Source organism: Lactuca serriola, chromosome 6 (assembly GCF_051521515.1).
Source record: "Lactuca serriola cultivar US96UC23 chromosome 6, Lser_US96UC23_V15, whole genome shotgun sequence".
In the NCBI taxonomy this organism is placed as follows: Eukaryota; Viridiplantae; Streptophyta; class Magnoliopsida; order Asterales; family Asteraceae; genus Lactuca; species Lactuca serriola.
In genome coordinates this window covers 72,615,088-72,634,325 of record NC_136413.1, presented here as the reverse complement: position 1 = coordinate 72,634,325, position 19,238 = coordinate 72,615,088, and the positions used below count along the sequence as shown (strand labels likewise).

General features: G+C 30.4%; 2 protein-coding genes, 1 non-coding gene and 1 pseudogene across 3 annotated transcripts; 2 read left to right on the top strand and 2 right to left on the bottom strand.

Annotated features, from left to right (window-relative positions):
* Positions 1-4,859: 4,859 nt before the first annotated feature.
* Positions 4,860-9,190, top strand: LOC145059047 (uncharacterized). Its single transcript, XM_079006912.1, has 8 exons — positions 4,860-5,267; positions 5,517-5,626; positions 5,707-5,763; positions 5,838-6,137; positions 6,217-6,464; positions 7,127-7,433; positions 7,507-7,780; positions 8,795-9,190. Exons 1-8 carry the CDS (start codon positions 4,929-4,931, stop codon positions 9,047-9,049), a joined length of 1,890 nt encoding a protein of 629 aa, XP_078863038.1. The 5' UTR covers positions 4,860-4,928; the 3' UTR covers positions 9,050-9,190.
* A 491-nt stretch (positions 9,191-9,681) lies between these two features.
* Positions 9,682-9,753, bottom strand: TRNAD-GUC (transfer RNA aspartic acid (anticodon GUC)). The gene has a single exon. It is a non-coding gene; the product is annotated as a tRNA-Asp (tRNA).
* Positions 9,754-9,835: 82 nt separating this feature from the next.
* LIP2 (lipoyltransferase 2) lies at positions 9,836-11,263 on the top strand. Its single transcript, XM_079006911.1, has 2 exons — positions 9,836-9,972; positions 10,463-11,263. The coding sequence occupies exon 2, from the start codon at positions 10,466-10,468 to the stop codon at positions 11,162-11,164; it is 699 nt and encodes a 232-aa protein (XP_078863037.1). The 5' UTR covers positions 9,836-9,972; positions 10,463-10,465; the 3' UTR covers positions 11,165-11,263.
* A 2,337-nt stretch (positions 11,264-13,600) lies between these two features.
* On the bottom strand, positions 13,601-14,709 carry LOC145059887 (UDP-glycosyltransferase 76H1 pseudogene; annotated as a pseudogene).
* Between the last annotated feature and the right edge of the window lie 4,529 nt (positions 14,710-19,238).

Sequence of the window (19,238 nt, the reverse complement as noted above, 5' to 3'; positions counted from 1 at the left end):
TATTTTGAATTATATGATAATATATACATCTATTATGACTGTATAATCTCAACCATTTGAATGACTTCTACCGTGAGTTACACATGAGTAAAATTAAATATAATATATGGCTTAATGTTATTTATAGTTGTTGTTACTATTAATTAATTTTTTAAAAATTGTTTTCTTAATGTTTTAATTTCTATTATTATAATTATTTAAAACACCATACATTGTTTTTTTTTATTTTAAACGTAACAATATAATCATTTATATAGAGTTATTTCTAACTATTGTTATTGTAAGTTATTTTAAACTGCTTATTTGAAAACGTTTAACAATTATACAAATATCATTAGGAAATATTTTAGTTAAATTAAGATTATAATTTTTTTTTTGCATTTAGCACTACAGTTTATCACTTTTAACAATTCACAAAATATTCATTGGTTTTTTTTTAGTGGAACTGAAATTTATATTTAAGTTGACATTGTAATGTTATATTTAAATTAACAATTTAAGTATTTTGTCTAAACTGTTCAAAAGTTGTCGCTTTAAATTGATAGTGGTTTACATACAACAACATATTAAATCTAATAAATTAAGTATAATAAGTTAAAAGTTAAAGACATAACTTTGTAAGTAGAAGTAAATATATTATTTTAATATTGAAATTTAGTTTGTTTATGATTACATTTAGGTTTGATATTTATAATCTTATTAACCAAAATATAATCATTATTAGAAAGACACTACAATTTATCACTTTTAACTATTTACAAAATATTATTTTGGCTGTTTAAGTTAAACTAGAATTTATATTTAAGTTGGTCATGTAATGTTATATTTAAATTTATAATTTAAATATTTTATACAAATTGTTCAAAAGTTGTAGCTTTAAAATGATAATGGTTTGCATCCAACAATATATTAAAACTAATAAATTAAGTATAATATGTAAAAAGTTAAAAAACATAACTTTATAAGTAGAAGTAAACATATTCTTTTAATATTGAAATTTAGTTTGTATATGATTACACTTTAGGTTTGATATTTATTTAATTTTATTAACCAACTTATAATCATTATTAGAAAGAAATTGAAAAGTCATGGGAGTTCAAATGAATGTGGTGAAAGGAAAAATGCATGAGAGTTTCAAATGAATGTGGTGAAAGAAAAAATGTTTCCTTTATAATATAGTACTAGGTTACAACCCGTGGGAACCACGGGTAAAATATTTATATTATTAATAAAATTTAAGTTTTTTTAAAACTTTTGTATTGATTATTTAAAATTAATATATGTATTTTGAATATATAAGCAACATTCTTTATGTATAGCTTACATATAAAATCATAACATTAATATATATATATATATATATATATATATATATATATATATATATATATATATAATTGTAAAAATTGAGAAAAGTAAATAGACAAATAACGATTAATTTTCTAACTTTGGTTATGTTGGATTGTAGGTTGAAATGTTTAGATTTGATAATATTATCATATTAAATGAGTTTATATTCACTTATTTTACTTTGATGTGAATAATAAAATTTGTGAATTTCGGAAATCTAAATATTAAGATATCAAATTTTGGAAAATAGCAAAATCTTTGTACGGCGAATCACAAATAGTCAAATACCTTTGATAAGAGTTGAGTTAACTGATAAATATATACTACATTAATCCTAAAAAAATCCTTACACTAAATGAAATGAATCAAGCAAAATCTATAAATATTAAAATCAGAAAATCAATTCAAACCTAAAAAAACAATCAACAAGTCAACCATCTCGGTAACACAAAGTATGAATCTAACATTAGTAAAGATAAGAACTGAATTAAAACATAGTAATAATAAATAAAGAAACATGATGTAATGCATTCTTTCTTTCCCTTCACAAGCAATAAAAAAACATTATTGGTTTACAAAAAATAACTTTAAAAATCAGGAAAAGTAAAAAGGAAACATTACTTATTTTCTCAAAACCTTTAAAATTCAGGAAAAAACATATAAAATTCACAAACCTTACCATCAATCACCATTCTTAACACATTGTACTTTGAAAATACAATCCTATGTTGTTAGGTGCTTGTTCTTTGTTATTTTGCTCATATCAAACAAGTAAAACAGAATAAAAATAATACTTTGGTTATGTGAAACAGAATAAAATAATATTTTAGTTATATAAACAATGTCATTCCAGGAAAAAGCCCTTTAAAATCCATATTTCATTAGAGTGATAACATTTAGACATGATGATTTTAACATTTTCCTTTTCTGTTTTGGAAATTTTGGTTAGGTTCATTCCTTAAAAGCACTTTCTGGATAAATGGATTACAAAATTGAGAAAATAGAAGTCAAATTTGAAAAGTCAGTAACAATTCATATGAATGGATTAGATAATATAAATACATACAATATTACTTTATCTACTTGACAATTCTGTTTCCAGGAACACCGAGACAAAGGGAATGATGGTGAAAACACACCATGACCACAACCTGACTTGATAGTATACATGCATGAGTTGTTGGACAAAGAGAGTAACATCTTTTCCTGGAACTAACTGGTAGTGACTTAATGTTGCTCCCAATAACTTAACCTTCTGCAACAGGTACGCCAAGAATGTCACCATCTCCAACATCTACTACAACACCTGCCATCTCACACTATACAAATCCAATACGGTTAACGTAAGAAGAAATTGGGAAAATACTAATATCATAAGTTCCTCGGTACATAATGTCTTTTTGGGGATTTCATCGAACAGGTGTTGTGCATAGCTGAAAACCATAACAACCAACCTTAGATGTTGTATACCCAATAGCAAGAGCAAGTACTGGTTGAACTCCAATATAAAGCCCTGTAACATTGAATGTTTTCACCAGTGTACTCTCGACTTTCAGGTGGTGTCAATGCAGCCTCCGTTAATAAAAAGTAATGGTCTTCTGGATCAATGCAAGTAGGTAAATATGCAACCACTATGTGTTCGCTCAAAAACAGGCTCATTAGATAATGGAAGATTAGACAGATATTGACAAAGAAACTCAAAACATATCAATAGAAGATGATGCATCAAATGATCAAAATTGAAATTGTAATGGATACTTACGATCTTGATAAAAAATTACGCTGATTAGATAGTAGGGCAATAGTTGGATGATGATTTATAATCTTTAAATAAGTGGAGGAATATGAATTATATGCCCCATTTAAATGATTTGATAAGGATGATTGATTTTGAAGGATGCAGTTTTAAAGGCTATATTTTGTTTCTATAATTGCAAATTGCTAATCGTATCTTTTTTTTTTTTTTTTTTTTTCAATTCCACCGCCACATATGCCACTTTTCATCATCTCCTTCTCGATCTTGGAACCTAAATGCAAACTAATGCATAAACAAAATTAGAATAAGATGTTTGGTACATACATGAACCTGAATTAAAAAGCTAAGGTGATGGATACCCAAATACGTTAGAGTTTGATTCGATTTATCTGTTCATATCGAGAGTGCAGAACTGAAACTTATAAACCATTTGATTTCAGGTATGTTGATGAACATATGAACAAATTACTCCATGATACGTGATTCGAATTCAATTTCTTTGTAGCTATTTGAATCCAATCAGTTATTAGCGCATTCAATCTTGGAGTTAATATATTGAAATTGGAGCAAATGGAGGCGTGATTTGGGGAATGAACGGATGAGTAGATTGAGTATGGGGGTTTTAAAAGCTCAAGGGCATATTAGGCAATTTACTTAGACGTTTTTGTAGCCTGAGAAGATGCCACGTAGGATCAAAAGGTTTTTTTTTTTTATTAAGATAGGAGATTATATGATATGATATGATTTGTCATGTAGATATATTAGGCAATTCATTTCAAAATTTAAATTTACATTTTCTAATTATATGTTAAATTTAAAGTTATAATAACTTTAAAATTTTGATATATCTCTTAATTAATAATTTATTTAAAATAACTTATTTAAAATAATTGATTAATAACTATAAATTTTTATTATAAAAGTTTAATTAATTTTATAACCGTGGTTCCCACGGATTATAAACTAGTATATATATATATATATATATATATATATATATATATATATATATATATATATATATATTGATTTACAACTTAGGATTGTCGACTAATCCTGACGAGAACGACTAATCAATCGATAATTGACCAACTTAATACAATCTAGTGATTTTACAACCTTTATTTTTATAAAATGGGTTAAAAGAAGTGATTTTGTAATGACTGTATCTTTAGTAGAGGAATTTCTAAAAGAGTTCGTTATCTGATCAAATTGTTACTCAGTTGTTTCTTTGGGTTAATTTTAGGTGTTGTAGTCTGACCTTGAATTTGATTGTTTGGTTCATGATCCAACTCTTGCTATCTTTTGCATGCATTCTTTTTAGGTTTTTGTCTAGTTTCTTATTAGCTTTTTAATATCTTTGCTCGAGAAAAAAAAGAAATAACATACACCAAGGATCATGGAAACACCAATTTACCATTCATAAAAAGTACTTTAGAACTTTATTAAAAAGGATATCAATATATTATATTGCGTTTGGTCATTTTCATGATTAGCCATATAACTAACCATGAAACAACAAATTTTGTCAAAATCAAACTTCTTGTGTACACGTACAAATGACTAAGCGACTAGGGGAGAATGAGATATGGTATGAACAAAATCATCGATGGGTTTTCATGTGTTTGAAGAAATATATAAAATATGTACACATTTTGCTTCTAGAAATACAAATTTCCATTGCATATTGTGGTGTCAAATTCATAGCCCTTAATAATCATATGATCAAAAGTCATGTATGCTACCTTCCTAGCAATGAACGTTGAAAATGTCACAAATACTATTTTCCCTTTTGGTGCACAAGTAAACAAAAACCGCAGCAATGTTGTCTCATTTGTGCGCCTCACTCTCTCAGACCTCCTCTTCATCCATCTCCATCTCTTTCACCTCCTCCACCGCCTTCCGCCACCGCCTCCGCCCCCTCTTCTTTTACTCCCCCTCAAAAGTCTTGAAATTACATAAAAAGGTGCCGGCTTTCTCCACGAACGCTTCCATGGAGTCGCCTGTGGGTTTGTCGGTTGATTCGGTCGCCGATGGATTGAAGAAACAGAGTTTGAGCGAAGATAAACGAGTGAAGTTGAACCTTGAGGATTTAAATTGGGACCACTCGTTTGTTCGTGAGCTCCCCGGCGATCCTCGTACGGACATCATGCCCCGAGAGGTGAATCCTTCATCCATTGATCGTTTCCATTTCATTTACTGACATCCCTTTTCCTCCAAATCGATGATTTTCTATGCTTAAATTCGTAGGTTTTTCATTTATCGCATAACGATTCACGATTCAATTGACATTTAGGTTTTCTAGGTCTCTAAGACTAAACAGTGAATATTAACCTCACTTTCATGGAAATAAGATCGTAAAATCTAAGAACCCTAACAAAACAACTATCGAAATCTCTTAAATTTCCAGGTCCTTCATGCGTGTTATTCAAAAGTATCCCCATCTGTTCAAGTCGAAAACCCCCAACTAGTCGCATGGTCAGAATCAGTCGCGGAAATTCTCGATTTAGATCCTAAAGAGTGAGTTCCTCGAATCCTCTCCCTACACATCAAATCCCATTTTCCATTCTCCCAATCTTGAACTTCTCTTCATGTTCCAGGTTTGAAAGACCCGACTTCCCACTTCTGTTCTCCGGGGCATCTCCATTAGTAGGAGGGTAAGTCTGTCTTCACTCTTCACCTCTGAAATTTCCTCATCCCTATTCCATAATAACATGAGTAATCTTTTCAGATTATCTTATGCTCAATGTTATGGAGGGCATCAATTTGGTATGTGGGCTGGACAATTGGGCGATGGTAGAGCCATAACACTAGGAGAGCTTGTGAATTCAAAGAATGAAAGATGGGAGCTTCAATTGAAAGGTGCAGGAAAGACTCCATATAGCAGGTTTGCAGATGGTTTAGCTGTTCTTCGTAGCAGCATTAGAGAATTTCTTTGCAGTGAAGCAATTCATAGTCTTGGAATCCCAACTACTCGTGCACTTAGCCTTGTGACAACTGGAAAATATGTCACCCGTGATATGTTCTATGAGTAAGTTTCTACTATCAAACTAGAATTCTTTTTCATTCAAACGAATATTGAGAGCTTATTTTCTACATTATATTTACAGTGGAAATCCAAAAGATGAACCTGGTGCAGTTGTATGCAGAGTTTCACCATCTTTTTTACGTTTTGGTTCATTTCAACTACACGCTTCACGAGGAAAAGAAGACCTTAAAATTGTTCAAGCTTTAGCTGATTACACAATCAGACACCATTTTCCTCATATAGAAAATATGAACAAAAGTGATAGTTTATCCTTTTCAACAGGCCAAGAAAATGATTCTGTAGTAGATCTAACTTCAAACAAATACGCAGGTAATGTAAAAAACTAGGGAAAACTCCATAAAAGTCCTTATATTTTGACCTCATAATCGATTTAGTCCTTATATGTTTTTTTTCATTCAGTTAAGTTTCAAAAACTGCCAATTGTATTTATTTTGACTCTTTTACCCGGTCAACAGCTCATCCAACTTTCAAAATCTACACTTTTGACCCAGATTTTAAATTTTATTACAAATTTGGTTCAAAATTTACACTTTTGGCCCAGACAATGTTTTTTTTTTGTTTACAAATTCATCATAAATTTAATTATTTTTTTACATGTTCTTTTTCAAAATTTTGTTTCGAATATGTTTTTTTTGCTGTATAAAATCATATTCGTAACAAAATCTTGAAAAAAAAATGTAAAAAAAAAACTAAATTTAGGATATGAATTCGTAACAAAATTTTGAAATCTGGGCTAAAAGTGTAAACTTTACACCAAATTTGAAATAAAATTTAAAATCTGGGTCAAAATAAATACAATTACCGGTTTTTGGGACTTAATTGAAAAAAAAAACAAATAAAGATTAAATCAATTATGTGGCCAAAACATAAAGATTTTTATGTTGTTCTCCCAAAAAAAACTATATACAAGTTTAAACTGAACGATTGTTTTATACTTTTATAGATTTTGACATTTTTGTAAAAATTTACAGCATGGGCAGTGGAAGTAGCTGAAAGAACTGCTTCCATGATTGCAAAATGGCAGGGTGTTGGATTCACTCATGGTGTGATGAATACAGATAACATGAGTGTATTAGGGCTCACAATTGATTATGGGCCTTTTGGATTTTTAGATGCTTTTGATCCAAGTTTTACACCAAACACTACAGATCTTCCAGGAAGACGTTATTGTTTTGCAAATCAACCCGATGTTGGATTATGGAACATTGCTCAGTTTGCTTCAACTCTTTCATCTGCTCACTTAATTAACGAAAAAGAATCCGATTACGCCCTCGAAAGGTAATTTTACCCTTTTACCCTTTTGTTCCTTCCCCAAAACATTCATTCCTTTTTTTTTTTTTTGTGTGTGCAGATATGGAACGAAATTTATGGATGACTACCAATCAGTAATGACAAAAAAACTCGGGCTACCAAAATATAATAAACAACTGATAAGCAAACTGCTTAACAATTTGGCAGTTGACAAAGTTGACTACACGAATTTCTTTAGATTACTTTCCAACATCAAAGCTGATTCCAGTACTCCAGAGGAGGAATTGCTGATTCCACTCAAAGCTGCTTTGTTGGATATTGGAAAAGAGCGGAAAGAGGCTTGGATTAGTTGGGTCAAAATTTACATAGAGGAGGTAAAATCTGACTATCTTGAATTCCCTATCCATTAACAAATGTTATAAAATAAGTTAAATAATAATAACAATGTGCTTTTGATTTATTTATTTTTTTATAATAATAATAATAGCAATTTACTTTATTACCGACTTTTTTTTGCCCATAATAGCAACCTACTTATATTTGTTTATTCATAATCGCAATGTATTTTATTTTTCATATCAGGAAATGGCCTAATTACAGTTTTGGTAGTTTTTAATTTTAATAGTTACAGTTTTGGTCCATGTAGTTTATAATTTACATTAATTACAGTTTTGGTCCATGTAGTTTTTAATTTAGGATAATTACAGATTTGGTCCTTGTGGTTTTTAATTTGAATACTCACAGTGTTGGTCCCTATAGTTTTAATTTGCGCTCGATACAATTTGGTACATGTAGATTTTAATTTAGGATAATTACAGTTTTGGTCCGTGTATTTTTAATTTGCATTAATTATAGTTTTGGTTCCTGTAGACTGTATTTTTTAGTTCCATATATTACATTTTTGGTCCTTATAGTTTTTAATTCCAATAATTATATTTTTGGTCCGTGTAGTTTTTAATGTCAATAGCTACATTTTTGGTACCTGTAGTTTATAATTTTCATCTAAGTACAGTTTTAGTCCCTGTAGTTTTGAAGTTAGGGTGGTTTTAGTTTTGGCCCCTATAGTTTATAATTTTCATCACCACTCGTTGTTTATTATTGGTAAGGAAATCTAAGTATGTTGCTATTATGAGTAAAATAAAGTACATTGCCTATATTGATAGAAAGAGTAAGGTACGTTGCCGTTTCCTGAAATTTCCCCTTTTCAAAAACATCAAATTTCTGTCATTTGGCAAAAAATAGTTTGACTTTCTTGGGTCATCTCACTTTTAATACAAAACTACAAAACCAAACCATTAAGCTAAAAGCGTAACAAAATGATCTAAGTGAGACATAAATATCAAACAGAAAATTAGATTGGTAATTTGTTTGATTACTTTTATGAACAGCTATTGGCTAGTGGAGTTGGAGATGAGGAAAGAAAAGCTTTAATGAACTCAGTGAACCCAAAGTACATATTGAGAAACTATCTTTGCCAAAGTGCAATAGACATGGCTGAACAAGGGGACTTTGATGAGGTGAGGCGATTGCTTAAAGTAATAGAAAGGCCGTATGATGAGCAACCTGGAATGGAAAAATACGCGCGATTGCCTCCTGCATGGGCTTATCGTCCAGGTGTCCGCATGCTCTCCTGCTCTTCATGAGATTTTTTTTTTTATAAAAATGAGAAAGTGTTCATGAGTGAGAGCAATGTGGTTGTAGATATATAACATTTGCACATTTACAAATGGTGATATGTTGTATGTATGTTTATGTTTGTTGTGGAGATGTAGTTGGTTTTTATACTTTGTTAGTTTTTCACTTTGTTTTTTGGATTTTGATATTATTTTAGATGGGTGTTGGAATGTAACGTTTGCTCTTAAGAGAGAAAAAAAAGTATGTATGTAAGTATTAGACCCTTGTGACAATCGGGTGATTTTTTAAAAGGTAAAAGTGATAGTTTTTATCCTATATATTTTAACTAGAGTTATTTAATTATTTTTTCTTATTTGAGGATTATACACGTCAAACAATGAGTTAATTTTATAAAAGATATTATATTTTGTGTTTTTTCAGATTAAATCGTATCTTTGTTTTTTTTTTTTTCAAAATAAACCATCAACTTTGTTTATTTTATCTTTCCAAAAAAACATCAACCTAGTGTCTTTTTTCAAATAAATCCCAACTTTTTTAGGGTTTCCCGAAGTATAATCCAATATCTATTAGATTAATATCCATTTTCGTCTTTTTAATCATCATGGCCCTTCGCCAATTAAAAAATATTATTATAAAACATCGCCGTTGCCGGGGATCGAACCCGGGTCATCCGCGTGACAGGCGGAAATACTTACCACTATACTACAACGACTTCGATATTTACGTTTTATTTGTTCCGATTAAGAAAATGGATAGAATACTGAAAAGGGAATAGCTTTACATTGGAGCAAAGTCAATCACAGACGTCTCCATCTGTCGATCGTTTCCTCAGCGAGACCTCCCCAGTCGCCGCCTTCTCCCCTGTGAAGCCACCGGCCGGAGACTGTCGCACCCCCACAGCAACACTGGAGACCGTCGACCCCACTCCTAGGTTCGTTTTTGTTCATTTTTTCCTGCTATCTTCGTTTTTTCCCTGCTGTCGATTTTTTTCCCTAGCTTTATTCTTTCTTCTTTTCCCTGGTTTATGTTAGAATACTTTGTTGGTTCACTGAGTTTATCATTTGATGCGTAAGAATTGTAAAATAGAAACATTCACTGTGTCGTTTTTTTTTTCCTTGCTTTATTCTTCAATTCTATTATCAATTGATGCGTAAGAGCTGTGAAAGTTGTTTATCTTCCAAAGATCTACACTTTTTCAAATCTTCTTCGTTTCGTTTAGATTGAAAACTGGTGCTCATAACCTGTTTGTTATAATGCCAAATTGATTTTCGCTTCTTTGATTCTGTGATTCTTCTGTACCCAAATCAAAGTTAGGAAACTAAAATCCGAAAAATTTAAACAAGACATGAGTGCATATCCATCTCCGATCTCGAGCTTTAACTGTGCTATGAGATAATTCAATCTGATATTCTTTTTATCAGGGAATGAGAATTCCTCGGAATCTTGAGGTATGGAAGCTGGGGACACTCAATTACTTAGAAGCCCTTAAATTACAAGAAAAGCTAGCTTCCGATAGGAAAATCAGTAAGATTTCTGATACCCTTTTATCCTTACAACACCCACCTACATACACACTAGGCAAACGTAGAACAGATTACAACTTACTTATTCCCGAATCTGAGCTTAAATCCATGGGTGCTGAACTTCACTACACACAAAGGGGAGGTGACATTACATTTCATGGCCCTCATCAAGCCATTCTATACCCTATTATTTCCTTAAGAGAACTCGGTTTAGGTGCTAGGAGATATGTTGAAAATCTTGAGTCAACCATGATTGACTTAGCTTCTATTTATGGGGTCAAAGCTCATGGTCAAAGGAAATGTGAAACTGGGGTTTGGGTTGGTGAAAGAAAGATTGGTGCAATTGGAGTTAGGATTTCATCTGGGATTACTTCACATGGTTTGGCTTTTAATATTGATCCTGATTTGAGTTATTTTAAACATATTGTGCCTTGTGGAATTGCTGATAAAGATGTTACATCTTTGGCAAAAGAGACTGATATTGTGCTTCCTGATGAAGAAGTGGTTCAAGAACAGTTGGTTTCTTGTTTTGTGAAGTTATTTGGTTATGAAAATGTTGTTTGGAAGAAGAAAGAATTATCAAGATTGATGGATGATTAGCAAAGTTTAGGAGGTTTTGTGGTTTGATTCATGGAACACAATGTATGTTTGTATTTTTCTGATTCTTTCTATAATACAAATCAATTTTAACTTCTGTAATTGGGAAGATTTTTCAAAGTATAATGTCTCAAATAGAAGAAAATAAAGATTGAGGACATTAAGTCCTTCTCAAAAGGTATACAAAAATAAAACTGTTGGCTCCTAATTACTCTTATAAAATGATACCTTAGTTATATGCTATTTATTATCGATTAATGTTGTTTATTGTTTATTGTTATCTTTGTAGTTGCATTTATTCAAGAACATCATGCATCTTTTATGGATTTTAATTGTTTCTTTAAGAGCATGTATTGTTAAATTTTTTATCTTAGAGTTGTAATTGTGTTTCATAATGAACTTTATCCTTGAATTAAGCCAATTATTTGAATAATTTGCTCCTCTTGAAATGATTTTGGGCATCAACCGACAAAAATTGTTAAGGATTTGTACTATTGAAATCTTTTAAAGATTATCGAAGTACAATGCCTTAGTAAGAAAAGAATGAAAGTACAATGTTGTAATAGAAGAAATAAAAGTAGGATGATATAATAAACAAATAAATAAAAGTACGTTGCTATTTCGTGCTTTTAACCATATGATCATCTTTCAATTAATCCTTGTTATTATTTGTAAGAAAAAGAAGTCACAAAAATTGTTAAGGATTTGTACTATTGAAATCTTTTAAAGATTATCGAAGTACAATGCCTTAGTAAGAAAAGAATGAAAGTACAATGTTGTAATAGAAGAAATAAAAGTAGGATGATATAATAAACAAATAAATAAAAGTACGTTGCTATTTCGTGCTTTTAACCATATGATCATCTTTCAATTAATCCTTGTTATTATTTGTAAGAAAAAGAAGTCACAAAAATTGTTAAGGATTTGTACTATTGAAATCTTTTAAAGATTATCGAAGTACAATGCCTTAGTAAGAAAAGAATGAAAGTACAATGTTGTAATAGAAGAAATAAAAGTAGGATGATATAATAAACAAATAAATAAAAGTACGTTGCTATTTCGTGCTTTTAACCATATGATCATCTTTCAATTAATCCTTGTTATTATTTGTAAGAAAAAGAAGTCACAAAAATTGTTAAGGATTTGTACTATTGAAATCTTTTAAAGATTATCGAAGTACAATGCCTTAGTAAGAAAAGAATGAAAGTACAATGTTGTAATAGAAGAAATAAAAGTAGGATGATATAATAAACAAATAAATAAAAGTACGTTGCTATTTCGTGCTTTTAACCATATGATCATCTTTCAATTAATCCTTGTTATTATTTGTAAGAAAAAGAAGTCACAAAAATTGTTAAGGATTTGTACTATTGAAATCTTTTAAAGATTATCGAAGTACAATGCCTTAGTAAGAAAAGAATGAAAGTACAATGTTGTAATAGAAGAAATAAAAGTAGGATGATATAATAAACAAATAAATAAAAGTACGTTGCTATTTCGTGCTTTTAACCATATGATCATCTTTCAATTAATCCTTGTTATTATTTGTAAGAAAAAGAAGTCACGGATATTTTACATTTTTAAATCATGGATATTTTACATTTTTATTGTATCTTGCTTTCATATTTTTATGGCTTAATGTCATAAAAACCATCAAGTTTTCAGGGTTTTGTCGGTTTTGCCCAAAGTTTAAATTTATGACCGTTTTTACCCAAACATTTTCGAAAAAATGTTCGGTTTTACCCTTTTACCGGTGATAACAGGTTTTCCAGGTTACCATTATATTAAATTCGTAAAAAACCCCTTAAGTTTACCAATTTTTTTTTTTACGTTTTTACCCTTAAATTTATAATTTTTTTTACACTTTTACCCTAAGTATATATTTTTTTTTTCATAATATACATATTCATACAGAAAAATCATATTTATATACGAAAAAATATTTAATTAAATATTGTATTTATATATTTTTTTAATGTTATATATATATATATATATATATATATATATATATATATATATATATATATATATATATGCTTAGGTTATTCTATTTAAAGTAATTATTGTGTTATTGTATGCATAAATGTGGGCCAATCAAATTTACTTATTTTAATAAAAGTGATTAATATATATTATCGAATTAAATATAATTGAAAAATATCATCTTAATTAATTACAAGGGTAATTTAGTCAATTAATATAGATTTAATAAAGGAAAATTGTATTTTTTAAGGGATCATAGATTCTATTAATTTAAAAAATCCGATTTTACGAATTATAATTCTTTTAATTTGGATATTCTGACAGAATATGTTTATGAGTATATTCAAAAATAAAAATATTCTTCAACTATAAATAATAAAAATATTGTTAGAACCTATTTCTTGATCATGACTTTAAAAACTTCTTCTAGAATAACAAATTCTTAAACAATCAATTGAAGAATAAAAACAAAAAATACATTATTTCTTATAGAATACGGGTAACAACTGTTAAGAATTACATTTATTGTTAAAGAATAAAACTAAAAAAACTTTCAAAACGGGAAAGAAAACATCAAAATCTAATGACATTAATATATTCTAAAAGAATAATGTTGCTTAGAATCACTTTCAATTTTGTGGTCCGTTCTTCAAGCATCAACTTCTGTGATTCCAATAGAATTTTAATTCGTGATTCCATTCCAATAGAATTGGAATTCGTGATTCCATTCCAATAGAATTGGAATCTCACCAATTCCAACCACACATGGCTCCAAAATTCTCCAACTGCAGAATGTGCCAATACGTCCTTCTGGCGTGCCCATTTTACGATCAAACCTTTCACCTTCATCTCACTTACCAAATCCTCCGGTAAAAACTCGATTCAATCACACCCATGAACCGAACCCGATCGAACCACCCATATGAACGGCTGGTTACTGTTGGCTAGGCCCCATGCAATTTCAGTCACCACTTTTGCATCCATGGTTGCTAAGCTTCCTACACTTGCGTAAATGACTGATTTGGGTGATTGTTTATCTAGCCATGCAATGCAATTGGTATCTTCTTCAAGAAAACTATCGGAAGGTGTTGGTGATGTTTTGTGTAATGGGTCGATGGTAAAAACTGGAACTTGGTAGCGATGGTGGATCTGGGTCAGTGCCGATTGTTCAATAAATTCGATGGTGTTCCATATGAAAGCAATCGGGTGTGTTTTTGAGGAGAACAATGTTGTCAATTTCAGACTTTATTGTGTTGTGAGGCCAATAAATGGTATATCTTTGTATCTGAGTGGATGGAGTCCCGAAACTATTTCCTGCAGCAAAGAATCTTGAAGACAAAATTTATTATCTCGGTCTATAAATTATAATTTGTGATCAAAATTTCTTTTAGGTTTTGTTTGTTTGTGTGGGTTTTTGATCTGCACTTACCTTTTATAGGGAATCGACCTTCTTTATGGAGCTGAGGGATGATTCTGTAAGCAGGAACAGACGCTGCACTGCTGCTGCGCACTATGATGGAGGGTAGACCCAGATCACCGACGATTGATCCAACACAAAACATGAGATTATCATGGATGATAACGATTGATTCCTTTTGAGATGAGGCCTTTTGTGCATCTGTGATCTGGATGAGGTGTTTCTGAAGATGGGGTTTGCAGTTATCGTTTAGAGCTTGCAAGAAATGAATGAATCCGGAAGAGCCGTTGGTGTCGGATAATTTGTCCGGCAGAGGGGGGGGGGGGGGGAAGATGAAGTCAGGGTGATTAGAAGGGTGTGGTGGGTTGAGCTCCGAGTGAGCAAAGGTTATGGAGAACCCTTTGGAATGAAGGTATGAGGATGGAGGCGACGACTGGAGATGGTTTGATTAGGGTTACGATTTACATTGGAGGTGGTTTTAAAAAGCCGAAGATGGATGGAGAAAACCTAAATGGTTACCATAATTGTATGATATTATTTGTAGAAACTAATTATCAAATTACCTATTTACCCTTATTTATTTATTTAATTATTTATTTTTAATTTAAATTTTGATTGGCGCACATTTATGCATACAATAACACAATAATTACTTTGAATACCTGAACCTAGCTCTCTCTCTCTCTCTCTCTCTCTCTCTATATATATATATATATATATATATATATATATATATATATATCAAGTAAATTAATGCGAAAACGTGAAAACATATTTTATCTTATAAAAGTCAAACACATCTACAATAAAAATTAAATTTATTAACATTAAATTAAAGATAATAAGTTTACATTGGATGATGTTATGGTAATATAGATTTAAAAGTGGTTTTAACAACTGTTTTTTTTTTCACGTCCTTAACCATTTTTTAAATTCAAGTTTTCATAATAAAAATGTCAAAAATCATGCTTTGCTAATATGAAACAATTTTTCATGTATCATTGATTATCATAATGTAACTCAAAGTTTGGATGAATTTTTGTCGAAAATATAAGGTTAAGGTGGCACAATCTCATAGTTTTTCTTGTTTTCGCGTTTTTGCAAATTATTTGCATTTTTGCATGAACCCTCCTATATATATATATATATATATATATATATATATATATATATATATATATATATATATAACATTAAAAAAATGTAAATACAATATTTAATTAATTTTTTTCGTATATAAATATGATTTTTCTAGTTGAATAAGTATAATATGAAAAAAAGGGTAAAAGTGTAAAAAAAATTATAAACTTAAGGGTAAAATCGTAAAAAAATTGTAAACTTAAGGGTTTTTTTGCGAAGTTAATATAATGGTGACTTGTTATCACCGGGTAAAACCAAACATTTTTTGGAAAATATTAGGGTAAAAGTGGACATAAAATTCAACTTTGGGCAAAACCGACAAAACCCTGAAAACCTGAAGGTTTTTATGACATTAGCCCTATTTTTATTAGGGAAATTAAGAAATCTAACCATTTTTAGTGTTTATTTAAGAAAAAATAACCATTTTTTTTGCAAAAATAACTACTTGGTTCAGAATGGGCATTCCGGACCAAGAAAAAACATTTTTTCTGACAAAAAAAAATATATTTCAGATTGATTTCATATCAATATTTTTGATTCCAGGCAAAAATTTCGGATTTCGAAAAAAAAACTCTGGAATTTCAAGAACCAGTCCAAAAATCATAAGAATAATTCAAGAATTTCGAGAAAAAAAATGTTTTTATACTTAAATCTAATAAAAAGTTAAAAATGTAAACTATATGTGATATTGGTACTTAAAATCAGATATTTTATTTAAAAAAATGACATTAAACACTTTCGAAATACAATGGAATGGATCAATGGACCATGCCCCGAAGGAATGTGATGCCTTCAATTCTATTAATTTTCATTCTTTTAATAACAATTTCTAGTCATCTACGTATATGATTTAAGGCCAAATGTTAGAAATAAACCCATCTATGTTGGACGCTTTTTTTCAATACAATCATTATGGTCCAAAGCTTCCTAATAATAACCATTTTGGACCAAAAGGCCTTTGACCTAGCAGTAAGGAATGATTTTTGCAAATGAGAGATCCTGTGTTTAAGTCTCACTAGGAGACATAAATGACAGTTTAAGATTAGATTAGAAGTATGATAGTTTGACGTTTTAAAAAAAAAGAAGTCATTTTTGATTATTTTAAAAGGTAAAAAATTCAGAGTATGACATACCGTCTCAAATCAATAATAAGAAAGAATTATGAGCTCTTTATATGCATTACAATCTCGGTTGCTAATAACTTCCCAAAATTTGAGTCATAAACTTTATTTCTCAATAAGAGTCCAAAGACTGCTATATCAAGGTATTCACGTATAACAAACTCTAATGATTAATATAAAGAGATTTAGAAAGAGTTAAAAAGATTTGGCGATGAAGAACGTTTGATGATGAATCCTAAATTGTCTGAGAGTTTGATGTCTCCTAAAATAACGTGTAAAATCTAATTAAAGTATTTTTTCTTTATATATCTATATTTCTTCCCTTGTACTTTCAGTCAATGACTCCCTTAATGTTGTACTCATGTAGCATCTAACACTTAATCTTTTGTTGAAGATTCCTAAAAAACAATTATAAAATAATTAGTTTATTAGAGATCCACACTAAATGATTTTTAGAAGTTTTTTCAAACCAAAAACTCTAAATAATAATAAGTCATTGGGGCATCTTTTTCAAACCAAAGTTTTTCCAAAAAGGTTTTCTCATGAGATTTATCAATAAATGTAGGTCTTATATGTTTTCCACCAAATTGTAACTAAATAACTAAGGTGCTGTATTTTTTTTTAAAAACCCCTTCTAACCAAAAACACGCGCAACATTTGGCTATTCGTAGCTGTTTGTTTTTCAGAAAACTTCTGACTTAAAAACTGTTGCGCTTGTGCTGCGTGGCGCAACACTTGACCCTCTGCTTTAAACCTCTTCATTCTTACTTTAATTTATTGCAGCAGTCTGTAAAGGTTAAAAACAAACAAACTTTTTATTACATGTTACAACCGTTTGGTCATCCTCTTTAGCTACAGAGGGTTGCAGAGGTGGTCCGCAGACTTCAAACATTTTCGCTTCGAAAAAACAAACGACACCTAACTATTCAAACAACCAATAAAAAAGGAAATGAAAAACCTCTACTCCATTACATAGAAATAACGAGCTTCTTTTTTTTTAATGAAAAACTCTATCATGCATAGTAGATAATGTTTTAAAAACCAGTTTGAGTCGGTCAGTTGAAACAGTCGGACCGGAAACTAGAGATGAGATCGGTTTAACAAAGAGTCAAAGACCGGTTTTATGCCAATTTCTAGATTGGATCGAACCGAAGAATTTCTTTCAAAACCGTTTGAACCGGTTTATTGGACTTAGATAGTTGAATTTCACTTAGCTTGTTAAAAAAACAGTCCATTTTCAAAACAAATTTAACAGCTCGATCAATAAAGTTAACCGGAGTGTACGACTCTCACATGTAGGGAAATTCTTGGTTTTATATAGATATCTATGTATATTAATTGAAAATACATAAAAATTATGGAACCAAGTTGAACCGGTGTCGAATCGGAAACCAATCACCATATCAGTTCAATCACAAAACATGTTTTTAAAACATTGAGTGTAGATGCACTTTAACATATTTTTCGGGACAAGATTGGAAGTTGCATATGCATATACATTTTAACATGATCCAAGGAAGAAAAGAGGTGAAGCGAAGATTGAATGAGCTCATCCTCAATTAGAAAGAGGATGAAAAGGGGTCTCACTTTACAGAGGAAGTACATCAACATATGAAAAAGAAAAGAGGAGCTTGTGGGGAAAGAGCTATGCCCATGCCAAGGCTCTCTTTTTACGTGAAAAGGTTGTAAAGTGAATGATCTAAAACGCGTATTTAGTTCACAAAAAGTATAAACTTTTACAATCTTTGACTCTATGAGACTACACTTTACACTTGTTTCTTTCTTTTCGAATGCTTTATATTCATATTATATTAGTAATAGGTAACATTACACATGCATGCTTTGTCAGACTCTAGCACAAGCTGCATCTAATAATAAACGGTCTTCCTCTTCCATCTTTCTTAAGAAGGAATCAACTCATTTTCTTCAACACTATCAAGAATCATCATTCATCAACCATGGCGCCTTACAAAGTATTCGTACTTCTGTTTTCTTTGATTTTGTTATCATCATCGTTGTTCTGCCATGGTCAACATGACATTACTTCAGTCAAAGATCGAGCTCAATCAAGAAAGCTACTACTGACATCTTCTCTCACCACACTTTCTACAAATCCACCTAATAAGCTTAGTGCAGCCATGGAAGACTCTGAAACATCAGCAGAAGCTAGTTTGAGGAAGAGTCCACCAAGTGGTTCAAACCCGACTCAGAACTAATGATTATAGCTGAAGAAGAGAAACCAAAATTGCTTTTCTTCTTTTCTAACAATTTTGTTTAAATTTAGGGAAGGAGATTTCGATGTATAAAGTGTTGAATTTGAGCTAAAAGTATTATTCTTTTGATTAGTTCATGGGATTTCTTTGGTTTTGTAATATTCTTAAGGCATAACTTGTACGAAATAGTTTTTGGGTAT